Source organism: Acinonyx jubatus, chromosome B1 (genome assembly GCF_027475565.1).
Source record: "Acinonyx jubatus isolate Ajub_Pintada_27869175 chromosome B1, VMU_Ajub_asm_v1.0, whole genome shotgun sequence".
In the NCBI taxonomy this organism is placed as follows: Eukaryota; Metazoa; Chordata; class Mammalia; order Carnivora; family Felidae; genus Acinonyx; species Acinonyx jubatus.
The window spans coordinates 15798416-15825680 of record NC_069382.1 but is presented as its reverse complement, the minus strand read 5'-3'; the positions used below and the strand labels follow the sequence as shown (position 1 = coordinate 15825680).

The following is a 27265-nucleotide window of genomic DNA, read 5'->3' as shown; positions in this document are numbered from 1 at the left end:
GATAACCACTGGATATACCCCTCTCCTTTTAAAGTGGTCCATCGACTCGCACCAGCTTTTGAGTATTTACCCAGCCTCTTACTCTCTCTTCCCTTACTATCAATTTCTTCAGAAGGGGTCACTCCTGTAACTGCTCTTCATTTAAATAGTCATTTCATACCCAGTGGGCTCACAAGCGCTTCATTCACCCTTGCCCAGATAATCATGAATTTCAAGGCATGCCTGCTGCAAATATGTGCTTTCTTTTATTGAGAGTATTTACGTCCAACACAGTGAGAACTGGTCTTATCGTTATTCATGCCACGTGGTAGAGAGACCTAGAAAAATTCAAAACTTGAATGCAAAAAGCATAGGCGACCAGCTCTATTTGGACTACTTGAGTGCTTTGTTTTTCTTTGTTTTCTTTGTGTCCCTAGAACTAACTGCATGATCTTCTTTAAATAAAGTAAAATCTGTGCCCTAACCCTGAGAGAGAGAGAGCCCATGAAAACCTTAGTAGAAGATGGTACAGGAGTCTAACATCAATAAAAGAAGTTGCCTGTTCCTGACAATTCATTTAAAGCTGCAGTCATCGATTAGACTTGAATTTCCTAACTGGGTAGAACAATGTAAATATCTTAAGACTCTCTAGACGCTTCTGTGATAAACACAACTTTTCTTTCCAGGGTCCCAGTGAAAGACTCCTAAGAAGCCGTACCACTGAGGGCTCTGAAAACACTGGTTGCCACTGTTCTGGCCTCCACATCACAGCTGGATGACCAGGCAATATTAAAGCTCCTAGACAGACTAATTCTGTGTCTTCTATTTTAAACTCCTTTGTAAAATGGAATCGGACACGCCTGCAATTCTAGGAATGCCTGCTAAGCCTCCCACCAACCTCTTGAGTCAACCACCATCTCATCCACCTTCAAAAAATACTTAACTAAAAAGATATCTTGCTTCCATTGAGGCCCTGTGTTATTAAAAAGCACGTTTTAGGTTGGGAGGGAGGCTAAATTTAACCCACGAGAGAGACAAGACAGCATTTTCCTGGGACACAGGAGCATATCTCCACACACAGCACATGAAAGGCAGTCAGTCTTCATAGGCACTTCTCTGTGAAGCCCATAGATACAAGTTTTTCTCCTTAATCTTGGCTTCTCTTAAATATCATACCACCAGGTAAGTGTACAACTTGTTATTTATGTTTCACTTGCCAATCAGCATAATCTTCAAACTATTTTGCTTATATTTTTAGGCAGTACACTATCTTCAGTTGTACATAACTAACATTTTTCAAAATATTTGAAACATCTCAAAATAGGTGTTAAATCATTTTACAGTCTAGCTTTCAGGAAATTTGTAATTTGTAGCAGGTCAGTTTTCCACTTGGAGAATGAAAATTTTAAAGCTGCAAATCAGGGGCGCCTGGGTGGCTCAGTCGGTGAAGCCTCCAACTCTTGGTTCTGGCTCAGGTCATGATCTCACAGTTTGTGAGTTCGAGCCCCTGTCAGGCTCCGTAGCACAGAGCCTGCATGGGATTCTTTGTCTCCCTCTCTCTCTGCCCCTCCCACACTTGTGCTTTATCTCTCTGTCTCACACAAATACATTTTTAAAAATGCAAATCAAAGGACTCATATTAACAAGCAGGTTTCAACGCATTTCACGCCCTCAGACCACAGCCATGAACCCAGTCAACCACCAAAAGGATTCATGTCCCTAGGTGGACATCTTTTTCGACAGACATTCATTTTTGCATCTAAAGGAATGTAGAATTTAATTTCTCTACCTTTTCCAATTTTCTGAGAAGAGAGATGACCCCAAGAACATTACTTCCTCTCACTATCCCAGGAATTGAAAACACATACCAACCTCGTGTCCCCAGCTGACTTTCAGACAATCAGTTCCAAGAAGATATCACTCCATGATTGTAGCAATTCAGAAAAACTTCAGAGAAGACTACAAATTCCAGTTGAGTATCACAGTCATGAGCTTATCAAAACATGAAAGAACTCTGCTTGCCTTGCTGGACATACTCTGTAAGTGAATAGTTACATATGAATTATGGATCCAATTTCTTCCATGATTTAAGCTAATTTTTCTATTGCGGTAAGAACACTATGAGATCGTCTTCTTAACAAAATTTTAAGTGTACAATACACCATTGTTAAATTAAATGTTTTATTGCAGATCCCTAGAATTTAATCATCTTGTAAAACTAAAACTTTATTATAGCAGCACTCTCAACAATAGCCAAATTATGGAAAGAGCCTAAATGTCCATCAACTGATGAATGGATAAAGAAATTGTGGTTTATATACACAATGGAATACTACGTGGCAATGAGAAAGAATGAAATATGGCCTTTTGTAGCAACGTGGATGGAACTGGAGAGTGTGATGCTAAGGGAAATAAGCCATACAGAGAAAGACAGATACCATATGGTTTCACTCTTATGTGGATCCTGAGAAACTTAACAGAAACCCATGGGGGAGGGGAAGGAAAAAAAAAAAAAAAAGAGGTTAGAGTGGGAGAGAGCCAAAGCATAAGAGACTGTTAAAAACTGAGAACAAACTGAGGGTTGATGGGGGGTGGGAGGGAGGGGAGGGTGGGTGATGGGTATTGAGGAGGGCACCTTTTGGGATGAGCACTGGGTGTTGTATGGAAACAAATTTGACAATAAATTTCATATATTGAAAAAAAAAAAAAACTAAAACTTTATACCCATGGACGAATAGTATCTCATTTCCTCCTCCCCGCAGCCCCTTGCAATGACCATTCTACTCTGCTCCTATGAGTTTGATTATTTTCAATACCTCATATAAGTGGAATTAGGTAGTATTTGTCCTTCTATGACTAGTTTATTTCACTTAGCATAGTGTCCTCGAGGTTCATCCAAATTGGCACGTATGGCAGGATTTCCTTCATTTTATTTTTTGTTTTTTAGGAAGAGAGATTGAGGGTGCACAAGCGGGGAAAGGGGACAGAAAGAGAGAATCTTAAGCAGGCTCCACATGGAGCCTGATGCAGGGCTCAATCTCACGATCCTGGGATCATGACCTGGGCCGAAATCAAGAGTTGTATGCTCCAACAGCTGAGCCACCCAGGTGCCCCTCCTTTTAAAAGGCTGAATAATATTTGTTGTGTGTATATACCACATTTTCTTTATCCGTTCGGCTGTCAGTGGCCATTTAGCTTGTTTCCATAACTTGGCTGTTGTGAATAATACTGCAGTGAACATGGAAGTGCATATATCTCTTTGAGATCCTGATTACAATTATTTTGGTTATATACTCAGAAGTGAGATTATGGGATCATATGGTAGTTCCATTCTTAATTTTGGGAGGAACCACAATACTACTTTCCATAAGGGCTGCACCATGTTGTATTCTCACCAATAGGGCACAATGGTTCCAATTTCTCCACGTTCTCACCAACATTCATCTTTTTTTTTTTTTAATAACAGTCAACTATTTGATAGTAAGTTAACTTTTGATAGCAAGGAAGATTTGTAGACTTTCTTATCTTCTCTGACTCTTTTGTAAAGAAAGGTGTTCAAGTGGCCTTTCCTCAGTTGCCTTCCACAGAGAGTGAGTGGGCTCTCTGGTATATCCTATCAAATCAGAGTCCCACCTATATAATCACATTTCACATTAATTACTTCCTTACCTCAAATACAGTCGTATTTGGGGTTAGCACTTCAATAACTTTTCTACTGTAACTGTGTACTCAACAAACATTTATTAAGCACCTACTGTGGGTCAGACATTGTACCAGCCATGGAAAATAGAAAGCAATTAAGACTGGCCTCACATTTCAGCAGCTTAATGTCTTTAGAAGCCCTGCATTACAGTACGTTACAACAGTATGAAATACAATGTGTATTTGGAATGCAGTGGCTTAATAATTATTAATCACTTAAGTGATTGCAGTATGGTTGGTATGTGCTAAGCAAGGAGAATGCACGTGGTCCTATAGAAAAACAGAAGAGAGGCACCCTAGAGAGTGGGGATGGTCAGGAAATGCTTCCCAGAGAAAGTAATACGGAGCTGAGATTTGAAGGCTTTGTGGAGTAGGCTAAATGAGCCATAAAGATGGAGACAAAAATAGCACCTGCATTATGATGAAGCTCATTAGAGAAACATATTTGGTTTGTAGTCGAGTGAACTTGCTAATACATTATGAACCGCCCCCCCCCCCATCTCACCCTTATCTTGGCACTGACAGTGCTCCAGGGGAAATTTGGGGTCTACAGAATAGGATTACTATCTCACACTGGGCCTGACAACAGAGGGAAGAAAAGGCACAGGATCCCCAACCCTTAGAGTTTGTTAAGAGTATAACTCCACCCCATTAAGAAATGTGGACCAACGCCTTCAAATGCCATTATGGGAAAAGGAAGAGTAAGGGGTGGGGTAGGAAGACAAGGATAATAGAGAATCTCTCCTCACGAAAATAAGAAGGGCACAGGCTATATATTCCTCTCTACCACCACCTTAAGACCAAATATCATCTCTCACTTGGATTACTGTACTAGCTTCTTAGCTAGTCTCCCTATTTTCACTAATCCAAGCTCCACGCAGTCACCAGAATATTTTTTCATTGTAAACATGCATAATGCTATGGACTGAATTGTGTCTCCCCGTTGCATTTATACATTGAAGTGCTAACCCCAAATATGACTGTATTAGAGGTAAAGAAGTAATTAATGTGAAATGCAATTACACAGGTGGGACCCTGATCTGATAGGATATATCAGAGAGCCCACTCACTCTCTCTCTGGAAGGCAACTGAGGAAAGGCCACTTAAGCACATGCAGAGAAGGCAGCTGTCTGCAACCCAAGGAGCGAGCACCAGACATCAGCCCTGTCAGAACCTTGATTTTAGATTTCCTAGTCTCCAGAACTGTGAGAAGATAAACTTCTGTTGTTTAAGTCACCCCGTCTGTGGTATTGTTATGGCGGCCCAAGTTTAACACGCATGGGATAAAACTTAGCACCTTAACCATTTTTAAGTATACAATACAGTGGCATTGGGTGCATTCACAATGTTGTGCAACCATCACCACTGTCTAGTTTCAGAATCTTTTCACCACCTCCAAAAGGAAATCCCATGAAATAGTCTCTCCCCAGTTCCCACACCCCAAGCCCCTGACAACAACTATCTGCTTTATGTCTCTGTGGATTTAGAAAAGTTAGACTCTCCATCATGGCCTACAATGTCGAACACTATTTTGTGTCTGTCCCCTCTTCTCCCCCATCTCTTGTCACTCTCTCCCTCAACCTCTGAACTATAGCCACTTTGGGCTTCTTAATATCCAGTGAAAATGCCAAGGCCACTCTCAACTCAGGACCTTTACACATGTTGTTCCTAGACCTAATGGCTGTTCTTGCCCAGCGAAGATCTGTGTTCAAATAGCCCTCCTCAGGAGAACATGCCCAGAGAACCCCAAGTGAAGAAGTCCCACATGTTCATATATACATTTTAGCACTTGTTTTCTCATTCCCTTGCTAGCTCCTTGCCTTCATAACTTACAAAACCATCTGCAATTCATTGTCTGTTTTATACTGTCTTCTCTCAATAGAATGTCAGTTTCATTAGAGCAGGATCTTTCTCTGTCATGTTCATGTTCACTGCTGTGTCCCCAGGAAGTGTCATGGTGCCTGGTACAGAACAGACACTCAACAGATATTTGTTGAATCAATTGTTTAATCTTTGAATGGATAGATGAATTCTAGGCCAAAGAAGCATCATCGTTAAAGACTCCAGTGAGTTCTGCTAGCCATAAGAAGTGTTACTTGGTTGGAGAAAGCATGTATGGTCGGGAGTATAGAGGTTGAGGACAGAGGTCTGGTTTGAGGCAGAGTATCTAGGCCCTGTGGGCTACACTGAGGAGTCTGATATTTATCCTGGAAGCTACTGGAGAGTCGCTGAGGAATTTTAAACAGATAAATAAGGGACATGATTACTCTTACATTTTGGAAAAGATCACTTTAGCAGCAGTGTGCAGAATGAACTGGAGGTTATAAAACCAAGGACAAGGAAAGAAGTGAGGAGAGTTTGCTAGTCATGCCAGGAGGAATGTTGGGTAACTGAACTAAAGGAATGGACCTAGAGACAAGGGGCATAATATAAGACCTGGTAATGTACTGAGGCAATCCATGAGATGTGGTCAGCAGCCATATATTAGGGGTGCTTGAGGGCAGGAGTGAAAGAAAACACTCAGATTTGAGCCTTCAATAACTGTCACGGCGGTGATGCTGCTCTTCACCAGAACAGAGGGGGGAGGAAGGAAAGAAGAAAAAGATTTGAACTTTGGACAAGTTGAGTTTGAGTTTCTCAGAAAGAAAAAGTTGAATAGACACTGGATCTCGTGTCCAAAAAATAAAAAATAGTAATAATTGGTTATAAATTTGATCGAGGGAGGTAGGCTTTAATTTCTCAATTTTCTTAAGTTTTTATTTATTTGTTTTGAGAGAGACAGAGACATCATGAGTGGGGGAGGGGCAGAGAAAGAGAATCCCAAGTAGGCTCCACACTGCCAGTGCAGAGCCCGATGTGGGGCTTGAACTCATGAAGTGTGAGATCATGACCTCAGCCAAAATCAAGAGTCGGATGCTTAACTGACTGAGCCACCCAGGTGCCTCGGTCGGCTTTAATTTTGAAGCAGAAAAAAGCTTTGGGTTTTAATAAAAACACGTAATGAGATTCCAAAACATCACAGGAGAGTGGGAATCACTGACATTTAAGAGCAGCTATAGAAGAGGCCTTTTGAAAGAACCAAGAAGGAGCATTCCCATGATCCATGTCAAAGAACAGCCAGAAATCTGTGGAATGACAGGATCCAAGGGATGAACGATTTTAACAGAATACCTAGGCTCAGAATCTTCATGGAGTTTGGTTTTAATCTGTACCATGAACAGGTTATGTTCCAATACAGGTTATGTCCATGTTGGACATAACATGTCCAAGGTTATGTCTAAAACTTAGCGATTTCATTATTCTAGGGGAACAGCAAGAGTATCTTCCTTGCATATGGTTTCCTGTAGAGTGAAGACTTTCCCTCCAACCACTACCACCTGGGCCAGGATTTAGAATCTATAATGTTCATTTCCTTCCTGGTGTCACCAGAAAACTGAGGAAAAAAGGGCAGAAGTACTATTTTCCTCCGCTCCAGAATGTGTCTCCCACAAAAAAGGAGGCTCAGGATAATATTTTCCACATAATTTAAATATGGATTACATAAATTACTCATTAGTTAGTTATCCCTACTTTTCACCTTAAGTTAAAGAATGTTTAAAAAAAAAAAGAAAGAAAGAAAACTAGACACCATTAAGATGACTATGCATGGGACCTAGTTCTCTCTTGACTTAATTGACATGTTGAGTACAGAACACACACGTTTTATTTGTTAGGAGACCAGCCATGACTCCCAGCGGTGAAACAGGTGGAAATGCTCAAGGAGATGGCCAAGGCGTCTGTGATAGATTACATTCTAGCATTAGTGCTTTGCTTCAAACCTCCTGAGTGACTAAACCTAGGCCAGGCATCCAGCCATCCAAATCTACAGCTCCCTATGCAGTCCCCAGGGTTTCCACTGACTCCGTTCTCATCTGAAATGTTTTCATAGTGATGATAAACTGACTCCAAATAGAAAAGCCCCAAAACACATGTTCTCTGTTACTCAAGATTGAGTTCGGTTGTGTTTTTATCGTAAATATGCATCCTGGCTCTTCTGACTGCTCACTAGTGTCACTAAAAATATGAAGGTACATCTACAGAAAACTGAGGGCAGTTAACTCTATCAAGTAAAACACCATTCAACTGAAGATTAGGTCTTTGATTTCCTGAGACGCATTTAGGCAGGAATTTCTAGGATCCTGAAAACAGCATTAACAGGCTATAGTGAGCAAGACTGATTTCAGTTTCTGGGGAATCCTTTTCCACGATGTTTTGTGACCTTACCTTAGTCCCCATGGAAAATGAAACTTCAGTGTGAACAGAGCTGCTGGCTTTTCAGTGACCTCAAAACTGCACCCACCAGTCTAGAGACGTTGTCAGACGCTCTCTGGGGTCAATAAACCTTAGCAAATGTGCCTTAAAGGGAAACATGGAATGGCAGAAGAATCAGGAAGACACAGAAAGAGGCAGATCCAGGTTTGAATCCAGTTCTGCCACTTACTAGATGTACGATCTCGGACAGATTCCATATCTTCTCACAGTCTCAATAGCCTAGGATAATAATATCTATTTTGCAGGGTTGTTTTAAGAATTAGAAATAATTGGCATGTAGGGGCACCTGGGTGGCTCAGTCAGTTACGCCTCTGACTCTTGATTTTGGCTCAGGTCATGATCCCAGGGTCATGGGACTGAGCCCTGTGCCAGGCTCCACACTCTGTCTTCTCTAATAGAGATTATCTCTCTCTCCCCCTCTGTCCCTCTCCCCCACTAGCGCTCTCTCTCTCTCTCTCTCTAAAATAAATAAACCTTTTAAAATTTAAAAAAAGAAATAATTGGCACACGAAATGTTTAGCACAGCATCTGACACATCATGGTAGCTCTTCTGATCAAGTTCACTTTCCCAGAATAGGAAACAGGTAATTAGGGCATGAAGAAAGAAGCATCTTACTCAACCTGCCAGTGGCAGGAGGCAACATGCCCTCACTTAGTTTGAAGTCCACCCAGGAGACAATCCAGTAAGGATGAAAATGCCCACGTTAAGCTGCTTCCGTGGGAAAACATTTTTAAGATCTCCCTTACTCTGACCAACAAATTCTCTCTCTCCCCTCTCTGTGTCTCCATCTGTCTCCATGACGCTGCGATTTGCAAAAGCACTAGCACTAAAATGGCAGCCACCGACAGTAACAGAGGCTGGTGCCCAAGAGAGTCCTTTATCTGATGCTCAGCCCACACTGCCTCAGTTCATGTTTCCAGCATACTAATGATTCCCTTGACTGTTATTAGTTAATTCAGTGCAAACAGTGGGAAAACTCAGTGACATTTCAGAGGGGAATACCAAATGAACTTGAGCTGAACCATCACATCGTCCCAAGGAGTGTGACGACGTGGGAATGAAACAATATAGGCTCCTGCCAGCACTGAGGGCAGACACAAAGCATGGAATTCAGTGTGGCTAATTCCCCAGAAGAGATTTCACAAGGGCCCAAATCCTCCAAAGCATGAAAATCACACGGACTCCTACCAAAGAGGAAGTCAGACACAATGCGTGGAAGGGCTTGGGAGCACTGGCTGCCTGCCCAGGCCCTTGGATGTGTGGCTTTGCACAGCCAAACCAGCAAGTACATGCAAATACAGCCATAGCAAGGTGAAGCTGAGGGAGATAAAACTGTAAACAGTGGGCATAATGGCAATTGTCAAGGAAGGTGCTTCAGGGAGGACTACTTAGAGGAAAGGATCTGGAAGGAAGAACTAGCTTCCCCAACCGAACAGATCTCAAGACCAAAACCTGTTTCTACCTACCAATAATTACTGACCCCCTATTCGGTGCCCAGCACTGGATGGCAATTGTGGTAGATTTTCAATAAATATAGCCCGTGTCCTAGAGGAGCCTATGGTCTGATGGGCAATGCAAAAATAGCTCCCTGAAAATGCCATCCTTGTAAGATTATGTGCCTCCCAAAGTTCAGATCCACGTTCCGTTGCTTCGTGTGACCCCAGCAGCCATCACGCTGTCTGGTGCTCGGTTAAACTGGAGAAGAGCTAAGTTTGAAATTGGGATATATTGACCAGAAATAAGAACTAAGTAAAAAGAAACTTTGATACAGATGCAGGTGGTCAATCATGTCTTCCCAGAAAATGTGAAAAGAGTGTGGGATGGGATACAGAAGAGAGAACATTCCAGAAAGGAAGAACAGCACATATAAAGACATAGTAGTTAATTACTTTTTCTAAACGTGTGGTCCAGACACCACCCACAGTGGACTTGACTCCAGAAACAGAATTCAAATCTCTTGTGAGTGGAGCCCAGATTTGCATTTCTAATAAGCACCTAGGCTCTTTTAACGCTCATCAAAATTCAGAACCACTGACTAAGGTAATCTCAGATTTAAACAAAGACATATTCTTCCCTTAACGACAAGCATAAAGGAAGAGAGGTAGGGAAGGAAGAGAGGGAAGAAGAAAGGAAGGAAGAAAAAGAAAGGAAAAACAGTGAAATGTAGGAACCAAGACGGGAAGTGGAGTCAGAGTCCACTCGCCTGGCTCTGCAGTGACCGCTGTGTGATGAGGAAATCAAATCTGATACAACCACGCACATGTCACATGATAAAAGGCCCCTAAAGCCCTTCAGTAGCAGAACTGGCCTCTGTCCTAGGGATAATAAAGTGCTGTTGCAGGTTCCTAACCAAGACAGCGACAGTATTTCAATCCGACAGTAGTCTGTGAGGTGGAAAGAACGGGAGAGAGTTTTGGCAAGGAGGCAATCTCAGAACACTTGCCACCGTCGAGGTGAAGTCACTGAGTGCCTGAAACACTCAGGCAGAATTCTAAATGAAGACCTCAATTTATGGGAGCCCCGTCTACTTTCAGAAGAAAAGGTCTGTCCTCTTCAAGACTTAGACCTCCAGTGTCAATCCCCCAATCGACATTCCTCTTGGTTCTTCCAAATCTTCTTCCCTCTAACTTCAGCAAACATCACTAAGCTTTCCTTTTTTTTTTTTTTTTTAAAGTCTTTTCTCTTGGCCTGCATCCCCCCAGCTGACCACCCAGGTCTCCCCGTTCCTTTTATTTAACAATTCCTTGACGAGAGGGTCTATATTCATCACTCTTCCCGTTATTCTTCAAGCCACTCAGTCTGCTTCTGTCTCACCATTTCTGCTCCTGCTCCGATAATCTGGAGCATCACAACCACCAGATCTATCAGCACTCACCATGGCAACTTTCACTCCACCTCCCAGTGATAGCTGCCTTCTCCTTGAATTCTTCTCCTCGTGTATCTTCCATGGCACTTTTAAGTGGTTTTCTTTAAATGCTTTATAAGAGCAAAACCACCTTTTCCTACTCCCGCCCCTTCATTGCTGCTGTTTCTGCTGTTCCTCAGAGTTTAATCACTAATCGTCTTTGCATTGCTTCACACACCTAATTTCCTTGGGTGATTTCACCCCATATCAGTTACTATCGCCGTGTAACAAATTATCCTAAAGTTTAGAAGCTTAAAATAACCATTTTATTATCATGCATTATTTATTAATTTTTATTATTAATATTAATAATTGCATCATTTATTATTTATCACAGAATCTGTGGCCAACAATTTGGAAAGTGTACAAGTGAGGATGACTCCTCTCTGTTCCACAATGTCTACAGCCTGAGCTGGGAGGACTTGGAGGCTGGGGGGGACACAGAAGCTGGCGGCTGGAAGGAGGAATCCTCTTTTAAAAATCTTTTTTAAATGTGAGCATAGTTGACACACAATGTTACCTTAGTTTCAGGTATACAACACAGTGATTCAACTTCTCTATTCCTGATGCTGAGCTCGCCGCAAGTCTAGCTACCATCTGTCCTGAAACCTCACTTGCAAAATCATTGACGATATTCCTTAGGCCATGCCTTTTACTCCCGTGATTTAGCCATTCCGTAACTGGAAGCCTGTATTTACCACTCCCCTTTGTCCATTCTGTCCTTCCTCCCTCTCTCCCCTCTGGTGGCCAGCAATTCATTTTCTATATTCGTAGGTCTGATTTTGCTTTTTGTTTGCTCATCTATTCATTTGTTTTTTAGATCCTGCATAGTGAAATCACACAGTGATTTTTTTCACAGTGTGAACACACACAGTGTCTTATCCAGTCTATCCTTTTATTTCACTATCTTCTAGGTCCATCCGTGTTGTCACCAATGACACGATCTCATCCTTTTTATGGCTGCCTAATACTCCATTGTGTGGGTGTGCATGTGTGATGTCACACACACACACCATTTCTTCATTATCCGTTTGTCTATCAGCGGACACTCAGGTGACCTCCGTATCTTGGCTATTATAAATAACACCGCAATAAACATAGGGAACACATATCTCTTCAAACTGGTGTTTTTGTTTTCTCTGGGTAAATATCTAGTAGTGACATTATTGGGTTATATGGTATTTCTGTTTTTATTTTATTTATTTATATTTTTGAGGAGCCCCCATACTGTTTCCGCAGTAGCTATACCAGTTTACATTCCTACCAATAGGATATGAGAGTTCCTTTTTCTCCACATCCTCACCAGCATTTTATGTCTTGTCCTTTTTATTTTAGCCATTCTGACAGGGGTAAGGTAATATCTCTTTGTGGTTTTTGACTTGAATTTCCCTGACGATGAGTGATGTTGAGCATCTTTTCATGTGTCAGTTGGCCCTCTGTATGTCTACTTTGGAAAAACATCTATTCAAGTCTTCTGCTCATTTTTTTAATCAAATTATTTATGGGGTTTTTTTTTTGGTGTTTAGTTGCATGCATTACTTATGTATTAACCCCTTAACAGATATATCATTTGCAAATATCTTCTCCCATTCAATAGGTTGCCTTTTTGTTTTGTTGATGGTTTCCTTTGCTGTGCAGAAGCTTTTTGGTTTGATGTAGTCTCAATAGTTTATTTTGGCTGTTGCTTCCTTTGCCTTAGGAGACATATCTAGAAAAATGTTGCTATGGCCAATGTTAGAGAAATTACTGCCTGTGCTCTCTTGTAGGATATTTATGGTTTCAGATCTCACATTTAGGTCTTTAGTCCATTTTGAGTTTATTTTTGTGTATGGTGTTAGAAAGTAATCCAATTTTGGGGGCACCTGAGTGGCTCCCAGTTGGTTAAGCGACAGACTCTTGATTTCATCTCAGGTCATGATCTCATGGTTCATGAGTTCGAGCCCCACATTGGGCTCTTTGCTGACAGTGCAGAGCCTGCTTCTCCTTCTCTCTTTCAAAATATATAAATATTTTTTTTAAGAAGTGATCCAATTTCATTCTTTTCACATAGCTGTCCAGTTTTCCCAGCACCACTTATTGAAGAGACTGTCTTGGGGTGCCTGGGTGGCTCAGTTGGTTAAGGGGCTACCTTCAGCTCAGGTCATGATCTCACAGTCTGTGGGTTCAAGCCCCACATCAGGTTCTGTGCTGACAGCTCAGAACCTGGAGTCTGCTTCGTGTTCTGTGTCTCCCTCTGTCTCTGCCCCTCCCCTGCTCATGCTCTGCTCTCTCTCTCTTTCTCGCTCTCGCTCTCTCAAAAATGAATAAACATTAAAAAAAATTTTTTTAAAGACACTGTCTTTTCCCAGTTGTATATTCTTGCCTCCTTTGTCATAGGTCAACTCACCATTTAAATATGGGTTTATTTCTGGGCTGTGTACTCAGTTCTATTGATCTATGTGTCTGTTTTTGTCCCAGTACCATACTGTTTTGATTACCACAGCTTTGTAGTATATCTTGAAATCTGGAATTGTGATAACTCTAGTTTTGTTTTTCTTCCTCAGGGTCTCTGTGGTTCCGTGAAAATTTTAGTATTATTTGTTATAGTTCTGTGAAAAATGCTGTTGATGTTTTGATAGGGATTTTATTGAATCTTTAGGTTGTTTGGGGCAGTATGGACATTTTAATAACATGAATTCTTCCCATCCATGAGCATGGAATATCTTTCCATTTGTTTGTGTCATCTTCAATTTTTTTCATCATTGCTTTATGGTTTTCAGAGTACAGGTCTTTTCACATGTGCTACTTCTGGAGCCTTGGAAATGGAATTTCTTTTTAAATTTCTCTTTCTGCTACTTTGTTATTAGTGTATAGAAATGCTACAAAATTGGGGCACGTGGCTCAGTCAGTTAAGTGTCCAACTTCACCTCAGGTCTCGCGGTCAGTGAGTTTGAGCCCCGCATTGGGCTCTGTGATGACAGCTCAGAGCCTGGAGCCAGCTTCAGATTCTGTGTCTCCCTCTCTCTCTGCCCCTCCCCACTCATGCTCTGTCTCTCTCTGTCTCTCAAATATGAATAAATGTTAATTAATTGAAAAAAGAAATGCTACAAATTGCTGGGTATTATTTTGTATCCTGCAAATTTACTGAATTTGCTTATTAGTTCTAACAGGTTTTTGATGGAGTCTTTAGGTTTTGTATGTATAGTATCATAGTCATCTGAAAATAGTGACAGTTTAACTTCTTCTTTATCATTATATATGTCTCTTATTTCTTTTCTTATCTGATTGCTGTGGCTAGGACTTCCAGTACTAGGTTCAATAGAGTGGCGAGAGTGGACATCCTTGTCTTGTTCCTTACCTTAGGGGAAAAGCTCAGTTTTTCTGCATTAAGGATGATGTAAGCTGTGGGTTTTTCATAGCTAGACTGTATTATGTTGAGGTATGTTCCCTCTAAGCCCACTTGGTTGAGAGTTTTTTTTTTTTTTATCATGAATGGATATTGAATTTTGTCCAAAGCTTTTTTCACGTCTATTGAGATAATCACATGATTTTTAGCCTTTATTTTTAAATGGTATATCACATTGGTTGATCTATGAATATTCAACTATCCTTGCATTTCCAGAATAAATCCTGCTTGATTGTGGTAAATGATCTTGTTGATTTATTGTTGAATACAGTTTGCTAATATTATGCATTTTTGCATCTAAATTCAAGGATATTGGCCTGTAGTTTTCTTTTTTCATGGTGCCTTGGTCTGGTTTTGGTATCAGGGTAATGCTGGCCTTGTAGAATGTATTTGAAAGCTTTCCTTCCTATTCCATTTTTTGGAAAATTTGAGGAGACTATGTATTAACTCTGTGAATACATCTGGACCTGGACTTTTATTTTTTGGTAGTTTTTGATGACTGATTCAATTTCATTACTAGTAATTAGTCTGCTCAGAGTTTCTATTTCTTTCTAGTTCAGTTTTGGAAGATTGTTTCTAAAAATTTATCCATTTTGGAAGACAGAACCTTAACTCACTTGTCTGGTGCCTGGTCTGGGACTACCAACAATAGCACCAACATGTGACCTCTCCATGTAGCTTGGCCTTCCTTCCTCACAGCATGGCACCTCAGAGCTTTCACATGGCAGCTGAAGGTTTCAGTCCCAAATGTTAGAATCAATAAGACAGCAGTTAAATCACCTTTCCTAACCTAGCCTCAGAAGGCACACTGTCATTTCCACCATATTTTGATGGTAATCTAAGAGTTACACATCTGTACAAGTTCAAATGGATGGGATATAAACTCCACCTCTCAAAATGAAGAATGTCAGGGGCACCTGGGTGGCTCAGTCAGTTAAGCAACTGACTTCGGCTCAGGTCGTGATCTCACGGTTTGTGGGTTCAAGCCCTGCATTGGACTCTGTGCTGACAGCTCAGAGCCTGGAGCCTGCTTCGGATTCTGTGTCTCCCTCTCTCTCTGTTCCTCCCCTGCTCACTCTCTGTCTCTGTCTGTCTCTGAAAAATAAATAAACGTTAAAAAAAATTTTTTTAATGAGGAATGTCAAAAATATTTGCAACCATTTTTTTAAAAACTCTAGCATTCATAGCTACATAGCTCTAAAATATTTATCTCAAGCCCAGATCTCTAGACTTTTATATCCAATTGCTCTATATTTATATATCAATTGCTTATTGTACTATCATCACTACTAATAATAGCAAATGAAGAAGTAAAACTGTCACTATTTGCACATGATATGTATTACACATAAAAACCTAAAAGACTCCATCAAAAAACTGTTCAAAGTAATAAGTGGATTCAGTTGTTACAGGATACAAAATCAATACACAAAAATCTGCTATATTTCTTTACACTAATAATTTGAATGATCAGAAAGAGAAATTAAGAAAATAATCCCATTTACAGTTACATCAAAAAGAAGTAATACTTAGGAATAAATTTAACAAAGGAAGTAAAAGACCTGCATATTGAAAGCCACAAGACAATAATAAAACAAACTGAAGAAGACACAAATAGATGGGAAGATATTCCATTTTTGTGGATTAGAAGAATTAATACTGTTAAAATGTCCATACCACCCGAAACAATCTAGAGATTCAATGAAATCTCTATCACAATTCCAATGGTATTTTTCACAGAAATAGAATAAACAATTTTTAAATTGGTATGGAACCATAAAAGATGCTGAATAGCCAAAGCAATCTTGAGAGAAAGGAGAACAAAGTAAGAGGCATCATATTCCTTGATTTCAAACTGTATTACAAAGCTATCATAATTAAAACAGTATGGTGTTGAGGTGCCTGGGTGGTTCAGTCGGTTGGGCATCCGACTTCAGCTCAGGTCATGATCTCACAGTCCGTGAGTTCTAGCCCTGCTTCGGGCTCTGTGCTGACAGCTCAGAGCCTGGAGCCTGCTTCCAATTCTATGTCTCCCTCTCTCTCTGCCCCTTCCCTGCTCAAGCTCTGTCTCTGTCTCAAAAATAAATAAAAACATTAAAAAAAATTAAAAAACAGTATGGTGTTGGCAAAAGAAACAAGCACATAGATCATTGGAACACAATACAGTCCAGAAATAAACCCATATATGTACGGCCAATTAATGTACAACATAGGAGCCAAGAATATACAATGAGGAAAGGACACTTTCTTCAATAAACGGTGCTAAGAAACCCAGACAGTGACATGTAAAAGAAAAAAACTGGACCACTACCTAACACCATATACAAAAATTAACTCCAAGTGGATTAAATGCTTGAACACAAGACCTGAAACCATAAAACTCCTGGAAGAAAATACAGGCAGTAAGCTCCTTGACATGGATCTTGGCAATGATGCTTTAACCAAAGGCAAAGCAACAAAAGCAAAAATAAACAAGTGGGACTACATCAAACCAAAAAAACTTCTGCACAGCAAAGGAAACTATTAGCAAAATGAAAAGGCAGGCTACTGAATGGGAGAAAATAACTGCAAATTATATATCTGATAAGAAGCTAATGTCCAGGAGCACCTGGGTGGCTCAGTCAGTTAAGCATCCAACTCTTGATTTCAGCTCAGGTCATGATCTTACAGTTCCTGGGATTGAGCCCCACAACAGGCTTCATGCTGACAGCACAGAGACTGCTTGGGATTCTTTCTCTCTGTCCCTCCCTCCCTCACACACACACACACACACACACACTCTCTCTCTCTCTCTCTCTCTCTCTCTCAAAATAAATAAATAAACATATAAAAAAGAAGCTAATATCCAAAACATATGAAGAATTCATACAACTCAATGGTAAAAAAAACAAAAACAAACAAGTAATCAAATTAAAAGTGGGCAGATCTGAAAGGACATTTTTTTTAAAAGAAGACATATAGATAGATGGTCAACAGTTCCGTGAAAACATGCTAAACATCAATAACCACCTGGGAATTACAATTCAAAACCACAGTGAAATATCACCTCACACCATTCAGAATGGGTAACATCAAAAGGACAAGAAATAACAAGTGTTGGTGAAATTGTGGAGAAAAGGAAACCTTTACACACTGTTGGTGGAATGTAAATTGGTCCAACTCGTAGGTGTGTAGGTTCCTCAAAAAATTGAAAATAGAACTACCTTATGATCTAGAAATTCCATGTCTGGCTATTTATCTGAAGAAAACAAAAATGCTACTTTGAAAAGATATCTGTACCTCCATGTTCACTGCAGCCTCATTTACCATAGCCATGATATGGAAACAATCTAAGTGTCCATCAATGGATGAATGAATAAAAGAAATTGTGATGTGTGATGTGTGTGTGTGTGTGTGTGTAATATTATTAATCCATAAAAAATAATGAAACCTTGCCATTTGTGACAAAATGGATGGACCCTAAGAGCATTATGCTAAGTGAAATAAGTCAGAGAAACACAAATACCATATGATCTCTTATATGTGGAATTGAAAGAAAGAAAGAAAGAAAGAAAGAAAGAAAAGAAAAAGAAAAGACAAGAAAAAAGAAAAGAGAAAAGAGAAAAGAAAAGAAAAAAGAAAATCCAACTCAATTTGGTGATTGAGTGGGGAGTGGGGAGGTAAGGGAGAACAGATGAAATAGCTTTGGGTTGTTTTTGTTTTTTTTTTTAAGTTAAAAAAAAAATAAATGAAACAAGTGTTAGAGACCCGACATGTGCCTAAACTTCCCAGCAATCAGGACAAAAATACAAATCAAAGAGATAAAAGGTTAAATGCATTAATCTCTTCACCCTGGGTTCCAAAGGCTGAAGTTGGGAATTTAGGTGAGCAGGGGATACTGTGGAATGTCCTTAATTATTTATCATCAGAGATGTGCTTACTGCACATGACTACCTCTGCGACATGATACACACCATATTTCTATATTATATATAGTCAGTTCTCATTATTCCCATTAGTTATGTTCTATAAAGCTGCCACAAACACCAAATACTGGCAGCAAATACTGAACCATTGTTCCTAGGGGAAATACAAGGTTAGGTTCCTATGAGCTTCTGGTCACAACATTTTCATCAACCAATCAATACATAACCTTGTAAAAACCTAATAATAGCAAATGATGATATGCATTTAACATGTGACAGGAACACCTGTAAGCATTTTATACTTGTTAACTCATATAAACCTTACAATAACTCTAGGAGCCAAGTACTATGATTGTCATCATTTTAATAAAGATGTTAAATAATCTGCCTAAGATCATGCAGCAAGGATATAATTCAGGCAGTCTGGCTCCAAATTTTAGTTTTATACCCAGTACACTATACAGCAGATATTCTATAGGTATTTCAAATTCGGCATTACCAAAACTGCGCTTTAATCTGCCACAACCTCATTAAAACAAAAATATCTTACTGTACTTCCTATATATTTCCTCCTTGTTAATAATTTCAACATTCACATAATACCCAAATGAAGAAGTCTTGGAACCATCCAATCTCCTAACCTCACTGATTCCCCATGTGAGATCTGTCCTCAGATTGTGTCAATTATCCTTCTAAATGATTCCCCTAACTCCCCCATTCGTCTCCACCCCCCACTGCCCAAATCAACATCTTCTTCTGTAAGTTTTAAACTGACTCCCTGTTTCCTATCCCTTACAACTGTGATTCATCCTCCCAACGCCCAAAATAATGTTTGTAAAATGCAAATATGATTATTATACATGTTGCTTAAAACTCTTCAAAGGTTGCCGATAAGATAAAATCTAAATGTTCGTGTAACAGACAACATCCCTTGATACAGTCCCTGACTACTATGTCCCTTGTCTCCTGTTCCTACCCAGTGTGCTAATATCTATCCACACCAAATTACTTGCCCATCTGTTTCTTGCCTCCCTGCCACTGCACATCCTAGACACGTTTTTTTTCTACTTTAAATGTCTTCCTTCCTTTTCCCCTTTCAATTCCCAGTCACCTAGAAAATTCTTATTTACCCTTCAAAATCCAGCCCTAATGTCCCTTCTTCTGGTAACACTCCTTGACACCTTCCCCAGGAAGACTTGATTACCTCATTTCTCATCAGTGTATAGAATGCTGACTCGGCACTCATCACAACGCGATCACATTTCACATCTCCATCTCCCTTGTTTATTAGTGGCTCCTAGAGGACAGAAAGTGGACCTTGTTTATCATTGTATTCCCAGTGCCTGGCATGTCATAGATGCCCAGTGAATGCTTGTTGAATGAACAAATGAGTGACTGAATAAAACCACAATACACAGTGACATTTGACATATAGGAAATAAAGAAGAGGCAAAATTTACAGCATCTATCCTACAAACCATTTACAATAGTAGACAAATGAACAGAAATGAGGAAATTGGGAGGCATAGGAACCAGGAAACCAGCTTAAGGTGAGTAAAGAAAATGATGGATTTGGGTTTGAACAGGTTGGATTGTATATGTACCATTAAGTGGTTAGAAAAACAAGATCAGAAAATAGATGAGAGTTCTAGGTTAAAATTATAGGTTTGAGAATTTAAAAAGAAGAGATATTTTTTTTTTACCAACAGAAGAGTTTTCAGGTTATGTAAGAGGAGAATGAACAATTTTACCTACTTTCTCTCTTTTTTTAAGTTTATTTATTTTGAGAGAGCACATGCACAAGTGAGGAAGGGGCAGAGAGGAAGAGGGAGAGAGAGAATCCCAAGAAAGACAATCTGATAGCACAGAGTCTGATGAGGGGCTAGATCTCATGAACTGTGAGATCAGACCTGAGTCGAAATCAAGAGTCAGATGCTTAACCAACTGAACCACTCAGGTGCCCCTTTACTGACCCTTTTCTAAAAAGAAAATGTTAAAGGACTCTCTAAACATGGTTTATAACAATAATCACAAAAGTCATATTTAACAGAACCATAAAATAGTTTATCATAATTTTTTTTTCCAATTGGTCCTTCTGTTTTTATCTCTACTATCATAATCCTTTAAGAAGGGAGATACAAAAAGAAAATTATGAAAGGGTCATCCAGAAAGCACTTTTCTTAGAATAGGACCCAACCAAAAGCAGAAACCTCTAGGAGTGATTAGGGTCAGGCCACTGCTTCTTCCTTAGAATTGTCCCTCACAGCTGTTCTCAGCCCTACCCTGACAGTCACCTCTGAACACTTCCTCACTGACCTCAGTAAACAGTAGGATAGAGAAAAACTGCCCATTTCATGTCCCTGCTTTCCATTTTATCGGCCTTAAGAACTAATGAAGTATTATATTGATGTTGTACAGATGTTGCTTATATCTAAATGATGCCAAAATGACATGTAAAAAGGCAGAAAGCAAAAAGCGTATAATCAACTGGTTATATAAGCCAACTCAGCAGGTGAGGCATAAATAATTGGTTATTACAATTACACTATGCCAAATATCTTGTGTGATTTTTTTCTTTCTGAATTCACTGCTGGCTGTGTGGGCGTACCATGCAGACACAATCAGTGACTGACAGAGGAAATGTGATTTGCAACAACATAGCCAGCCCGAACCAGCAAAATCAACAAGAATATATGATGCTTACTTCCCGTCTAACCCAATATAGGTGGGGCCCTGGAAAATGTTTGAGACCAGAAAACACCTATCCCCTGGGACTTTTTTTTTTTTTAATGTTTATTTATTTTTGAGAGAGACAGAGAGAGACAGAGAGCGAGCAGGGGGAGGGACAGAGAGGAGACATAGAATCCAGAGCAGGCTCCAGGCTCTGAGCTGTCAGCACAGAGCCCAACGTGGGACTTGAACTCAAAACCGTGAGATCATGACCAGAGCCGAAGTTGATGCTTAACGGACTGAGCCATCCAGGCGCCCCTCCCCTGGGACTTTTATATAATTCACCACAGTGGTCAGAGTAGTGCCAATGCTGGTTTTGTGGTTTACACTATCCCCAGGCTGCTTTACTTGGCTTATAGCTTCCTGAATCTCTTCGTTAACAGTCAGTCTTCAAACCACTTCCAAAGAAACTACTCTATTAAAGGTAAGGTACTGCTCTGGTCTCCAGGACTGATTATGGCCCTATCGTATTGGGCATGAAGTCCCGGATCCTCATTCTCACGTTTTTAAAGCATTTCATACTTGTCTGCCCTCCTCCCTCTCGCCTGCCTTGTGAATGGGAACATCCTGGGTTCTAATGCCAGAAACACTCGATTCCACGCTGAGGAAGGAACCTATGCCTGGACCCTCCCCAGACTCTCCTGGCCTTGACATCTACACCAGGCAGACAACGGTGGCAGGCGGACCTGGGTTTGTGATCTTACACAAGTTACTCAACTTCTAAGAAATGTTCTTACCTAAAAAAAAGAAAAGGAATTATAAGAACATTCTAATGGATTCGGCCTGAGGACGAAGTAAGGGCACGTCAGTACAGCAATCACTACAGCACCTGAACCCTGGTGATATTCCATGAAGGTTTGTCCCCCCTTTTCCTCCATGCAGTTTCATCTGGCTTGGGGATCCTCTTGATCCACGGCACTCCACTCAGGACCCTCACTCTGGCTGCAAAGCCCACACAGGACACTCTCAATTCCCAGGTTTCTATTATACTCACCTCTTACGTGTGTCAAAAAATAAGTGTAGAGACTTCATTTGAGGGAGTTGACAACTGCTCCAGTCAAAATTAAACTATATTTTCAGTATAGTGATGAATCATCTTCTCGTGTATACTCTTAAATATTTATTTTCGAGAGCGAGTGGGGAAAGGGCAGTCTGCACTGTGAGCACAGAGCCCTACAGAGGGATCAACCCCATGAACCATGAAATCATGACTTGAGCCGAGGTAGGGGGCTTAACCGACTGAGCCACCCAGGTGCTCACGTATACTTTTATACCCTCTCACATGTACTTTTAAGTGCTCACTGGACTGAGTATGTTTGCGTGACATTTTCACTTGTATATTTCTTTGTTTTAAAAAATAGGCTTTGAATATATGTGTATATATGTTAATGTATATCATATATACCCATCAATAAATGTGACTATGTGTACTTAATTGCAGAAATGCTTAATAAATTATTGATGCTGTGCCAGGCATTAGGCAGAAGTAGCTTATTTAATTCTCAAGATAACCTTCTGAGAGAAGTACAATTATGACTCCTATTTTACAGATGAAGAAACTGAGACTTAAGGACGTTAGGTAACTTAACCAAGGTCACACAGCTAATAAGTAAATATTAGCGCACTCAGAATTGCTAAACAACTAACTGCACTTATGAAGCTTTTGTTTCATTTTCACTGGAAGCATAGAAGCTGTGCTTTAAGTGCGTTTAACTCCGAATGAAGCGCACTATTGAGCTCCGCGTCGAAGATAAACAGGAGGACAGGTGTTACTTTAAGAGACCACTGGAGGTTGTAACCCGAAGCCTCCTCCAGCGCCGGCCAGAGTGGTCTGGGAGGCTGCACCCAGCCGGTGCGCGTCTGTAAACTCCCGCGGGTCTGGCGCGTCTCTTTCTTCCAAAGTTGGAGCTCTCCTTGGTGGGAGGGGGTGGGGACGCGGGTAGGCCAGTGACGTCACTCGGGAGCGGGGATAAAGCTCCCCGGCCGCAATCGGCGCGAGGGCACTTTCTGGAGAGCGGAGTGGCTGTCCTGCTCGGGGACGCTTGCCGCGGGCAGGGCCATCCCTCGCTGCGCCCCGGTCCCTGGGAGCCAAGGCCACCACGCCAAGAGCACCATGCCCCAGAACGTGGTTCTTCCGGGCCCCGCGCCCTGGGGCTTCAGACTCTCGGGGGGCATAGACTTCAACCAGCCTTTGGTCATCACCAGGGTAGGTGTTTTCGGTTCTTTCGCTGCGAGTCGGGGGCTGGCGTGCGGCGGGTTGCCCAGGAGCGGAGAGTGGCCAGCAAGCCCCGGGTGCGCTGGGTGTGGGTCCTCCGCTTCGGGCTCACAGTTCGAGGGGCGGCAGCAACTTGGCAAAGCAGGTGGGAGGATGCAGGGCAACTCAGGAGAATTTACAAAGTCCGCTCCTATGGTCTCTGCATCCTCTCGGTCCCCAGCAACTTTCCAGGAGAGGTGAACTGACAGCGTGATTCCCCTGGGCTCCGAGAAGGCTAGGCTGCGAGGGGTGGGGGCGTGGGGGCTTCTGCTCTCGAACCCCCGTTTCCTTTCAGCAACAAAAGAAATGAGGTCCCAGGAAGGAGGGAGGGATGACTGACATTGGCGGTGGTTCCTCAGAGCCAAACGCGCACCTGAGCGCTTTTCTCCTACGGATGAAAACTTCGGCACAGCGCTGATCGCAGGGCACAACCTGGGTCGGCCAAGTTGGAACCGCTCGTATCAGCCCAGACGGGGAAAATATTATGAATGTGTTTTCCTAGGTTTCCAGGCATTTTGAATAAATATTTTCCAAAGCTGGGAATTTGGCTTAGGAATCATCACCTTATAACTCAAACTACAAAGAAAACCCGTCAGATAGTTTAGTTTACCTGATGGAAAGTCACATTCAGCCTAGTAACTCTGAAAATAATACTTTATTATCAGAGTCCAGCTTTCCTTACTTAATATTCCCTGGAGTATTGTCTAATTTGAAAAAAAAAAAGAAAGAAAGAAAGAGAAAGGAAATTTTGGGATTTCTGCCCTGCCAGTAAATAAGTGATTTGTCTAGTTGATTTTTTTTCTAACACAAGTGTCTGTCTTAATAGAAAATTATTACTTCAATTATCAATATAAGGTATATTAAACATAATCAAAAAGCATAAACTTTCAGAATATTATACTTTTCTCATGTTTTCTTCTTTACTGCTTATAGTGTATTTTATAAACGTATACTTTATAATCTGACTTACTCCTATAGAGTTTTAAACAAGGTAATACCTTTTAAATTCTGCTTTACTTATATATCTATGAGTTTTGGGAACCAATGTCTTTTTAAAATATCTCACAACATGTACCATATATACATACGCATACCATGGAACATTTCAAGCTTTGTTTTACATTGTTTGAAAACATATAAACACATCTGACATGTGTTTTTGTATGAGACATGAAAACCTAGCATACCTCCAAAAAAGTTCCTAAGTAAATTACGCAGAAAATGGTTCAGTGATCTGGGCCAAGCAATGAATGCCTTTTATGGATTTACCAACCAAAACGGTTTCCATTATCTCTACTAAGAAATATTTTTAAAGTTTCTGAAGCAGTTTTCATTTGTTTAGATGAAAGGAAATAAGCTCTTGAATCTTAACAAAGGATAACTCATAGTAAACACTAAAGAAATAATCTCGTCACCAAAATCTTTTAAGTGATTCATAAAAGAAATATCTTGCTCTTACTATGTAACACATCAATATGATTAATCTTATGTTTGAAATTTTGCATTGTTGACATTATAAATAACGTTTACTTTAAAGTAGTACTTATATTTTGCCACTGGACTACAGGAGCTATTGGCAAAATCTTTTAAGTGATTCATAAAAGAAATATCTTGCTCTTACTATGTAACACATCAATATGATTAATCTTATGTTTGAAATTTTGCATTGTTGACATTATAAATAACGTTTACTTTAAAGCAGTACTTATATTTTGCCACTGGACTACAGGAGCTATTGGCAAATTGACATGACAATTATTATTTGGGAAGCCAATTCGTACTTGAATTTTTGATTCATTACTAATTTGTATCACTCATTTTCACATGGCTCAATAACAATGCGTGACCATAAATGATTATTTCATTTGACTCTGCCTTTTCTCTTCAATTAATTTAATTCAAGAAGAGCAGGTAAAATTCAGCTATTTTGTATTCCAAGTGCTCCCCAAACCATGCACTTGACAGATTCACATTGAGTAAACGAAAATATATTCACTTGAACTTTTTTGCCATCGTGAACACCTAACTGAGAATATTTCCATTAAAATTATAAGAACAGTAAAAATCATTTGTAACAACACTAAAAGGTATTACACAAAACGAATGATCAGTGTTGTAATTAAACAGTAAAATTCGGGGTGCCTGGGTGGCTCAGTCGGTTGAGCATCCGACTTCGGCTCAGGTCATGAACTCACATCCCCTCGTCAGGCTCTGTGCTGACAGCTCAGAGCCTGGAGCCCGGTTTGGATCCTGTGTCTCCTTCTCTCTCTGTTGCTCCCCTCCCCCTCAAAAATAAATAAAGATCTCAAAAAAAAAAAAACCAGTAAAATTCTATTGCTTGTATCATTTTTGTATTATACGGACAGGTATTGGTATGATTGTATGTGTGTTAGTGCACTCCTTTGCTTCCTGGGCATGCTCCTTAGCCCTTTATATGCACTAACTCACTTAAATCTCATAATAATCCTGTAAGAGAAGTAGTAGTGATACCTTTTTGCACATGAGAGAATGCAGCTTCAAGAATTTCATTAACCTGCTGACGATCACAAGTGGACGGAACTTGACACTAGCCCTGCCTGCCTCCAAAGCCTGTATTCTGAAGTCCACACATTTAGGAAGAATCTTGCTTGTTGTGCAGATCTTTGCCAACAGGTGTTTTGCACCATCCGCTTCATCGCCTGGTCCTATTGGTTCCCAATCTTTAACATCTACCATGTCCCTTTTTTTCCACCACTGTCCCTCTTCAAGCTTCCATGACCTCACACCGAGCTCTTTGTCTCCCCTCCCAGACTCACTCTGTATCTTCCTACCAGCTGCCTTGGGGAGGGCTTCTCTCTTCCCCCTTCTTAAAAATCCTTCAATGGCGACACCAGTTTAGAGAGAATAAAATGTGTGGTCTTTGCTCACATTCCCGGCCTCCGCCCTCTTCCCAACTCAAGTTTCCAACTTCATTTCCTCCCTCTCTCTTCCTTCTCTCTCCCTTTCCTCCTCGCCCTGCATAGGTTGACCGGCATTTGTGTCACTGCCCTGGACGACTTAGATTTCTCTACCACATCTACACCCATCATTTTTCTCCAGATTTCTCCTCCTCACTCTACCCCACTGTCCTCTGTGCCTATGGAAACCCAATCAAATACCACTCCCATAGTATTCTTGTAATAACAAGCATTTCATCCATTTGATTACCATAGCTTTTGCCCTACAACCTCTTCTTTATATCATGCTTTGTGCCACAGATGTTTCAGTACATCTGTATCCCACAAGTTGCATGCTCCCCGAAGGCAGGAACTTCTAAAATTTAGGGGCCACTCGGTGCTGAGCACTGAATATAGACATGATATGAATGATTGTTTCAATTGTTCGCTTTTTATGTAACTATTATTATCACAATAGGTGCAGATTGTACGCTCAAAATATTCTACAATAAAGATAAGTGAGAATTGTTTTATTGTTAATTGTTCTGTCTGTGTGAGATAAGTTCTTGAGTATGCACAGAATTGAGAAACCAATGCCTAAACTTAATACCACCAAAATTCCTATAAATGAGACACGTGACTCAAGTCAAATCGGCTTTTGTCTTGCAGCAAGCTATGGCCTTCCCTCCTTGCTCCATACTCTGCAAATGCAAATGCCCCTAGACGTGGGCCTCTACTCCACTAGAGTTGGGGCAGGGGGTTACCAATGTAACTCTCTCTAGCAATTGATGCTACAATTCACAGAATTAGGTAGGGCAAAGGGTCCCCACTCCAGAAATCATTGGCAATCCAATTAGTCAGCCGGGTTGATTTGTATCATAAAAGACATCAGGAGTAAGGTAAACCAAACTCCAGGCATTCTTGACAAAAAATTAGCAGTGGGTTGTGATACGCACAATTTGTAGGAAAATAGTTTGTAGGCAATAGGTGTGCTATACCAGGTGCAATATGAATTTCCGTTGTGTATGTGGAAGGGCTGTTACTGCAAACACCATACATTACTGGCCTCTGCATTTCACAGAATAAATCTGAGGCTCACATCTCTAAGTGAGCAGCTTTTCTTTTTCTGGCAAGAAGACTCTAAGGAGTCTCTTTCTTTTTTTAAATGTTTGGACCAC

The 27265-nt window shown here is 40.6% G+C and overlaps 2 protein-coding genes across 6 annotated transcripts in view; one reads left to right on the top strand and one right to left on the bottom strand.

The window, feature by feature from the left end:
• The window catches only part of CB1H4orf47 (chromosome B1 C4orf47 homolog), a 533217-nt gene that overhangs the window by 403504 nt on the left and 102448 nt on the right, over positions 1-27265 (bottom strand). For 2 of the 3 annotated variants that reach the window (XR_008295850.1, XR_008295852.1), the window contains exons 10-11: positions 19393-19485; positions 1848-2016 (exon numbers count right to left, since the gene is read on the bottom strand). The gene's annotated coding sequence lies outside the window, so the exon portion shown is untranslated. The remainder of the gene's footprint in view (positions 1-1847; positions 2017-19392; positions 19486-27265) is intronic. The other variant, XR_008295851.1, reaches the window with a different exon arrangement.
• The window catches only part of PDLIM3 (PDZ and LIM domain 3), a 30364-nt gene continuing 26000 nt past the window's right edge, over positions 22902-27265 (top strand). For all 3 annotated transcript variants that reach the window (XM_015080377.3, XM_015080375.3, XM_015080376.3), the window contains exon 1: positions 22902-23124. In XM_015080377.3, coding sequence (XP_014935863.1) covers positions 23032-23124 — 93 coding nt within the window. In that variant the 5' untranslated portion in view covers positions 22902-23031. The remainder of the gene's footprint in view (positions 23125-27265) is intronic.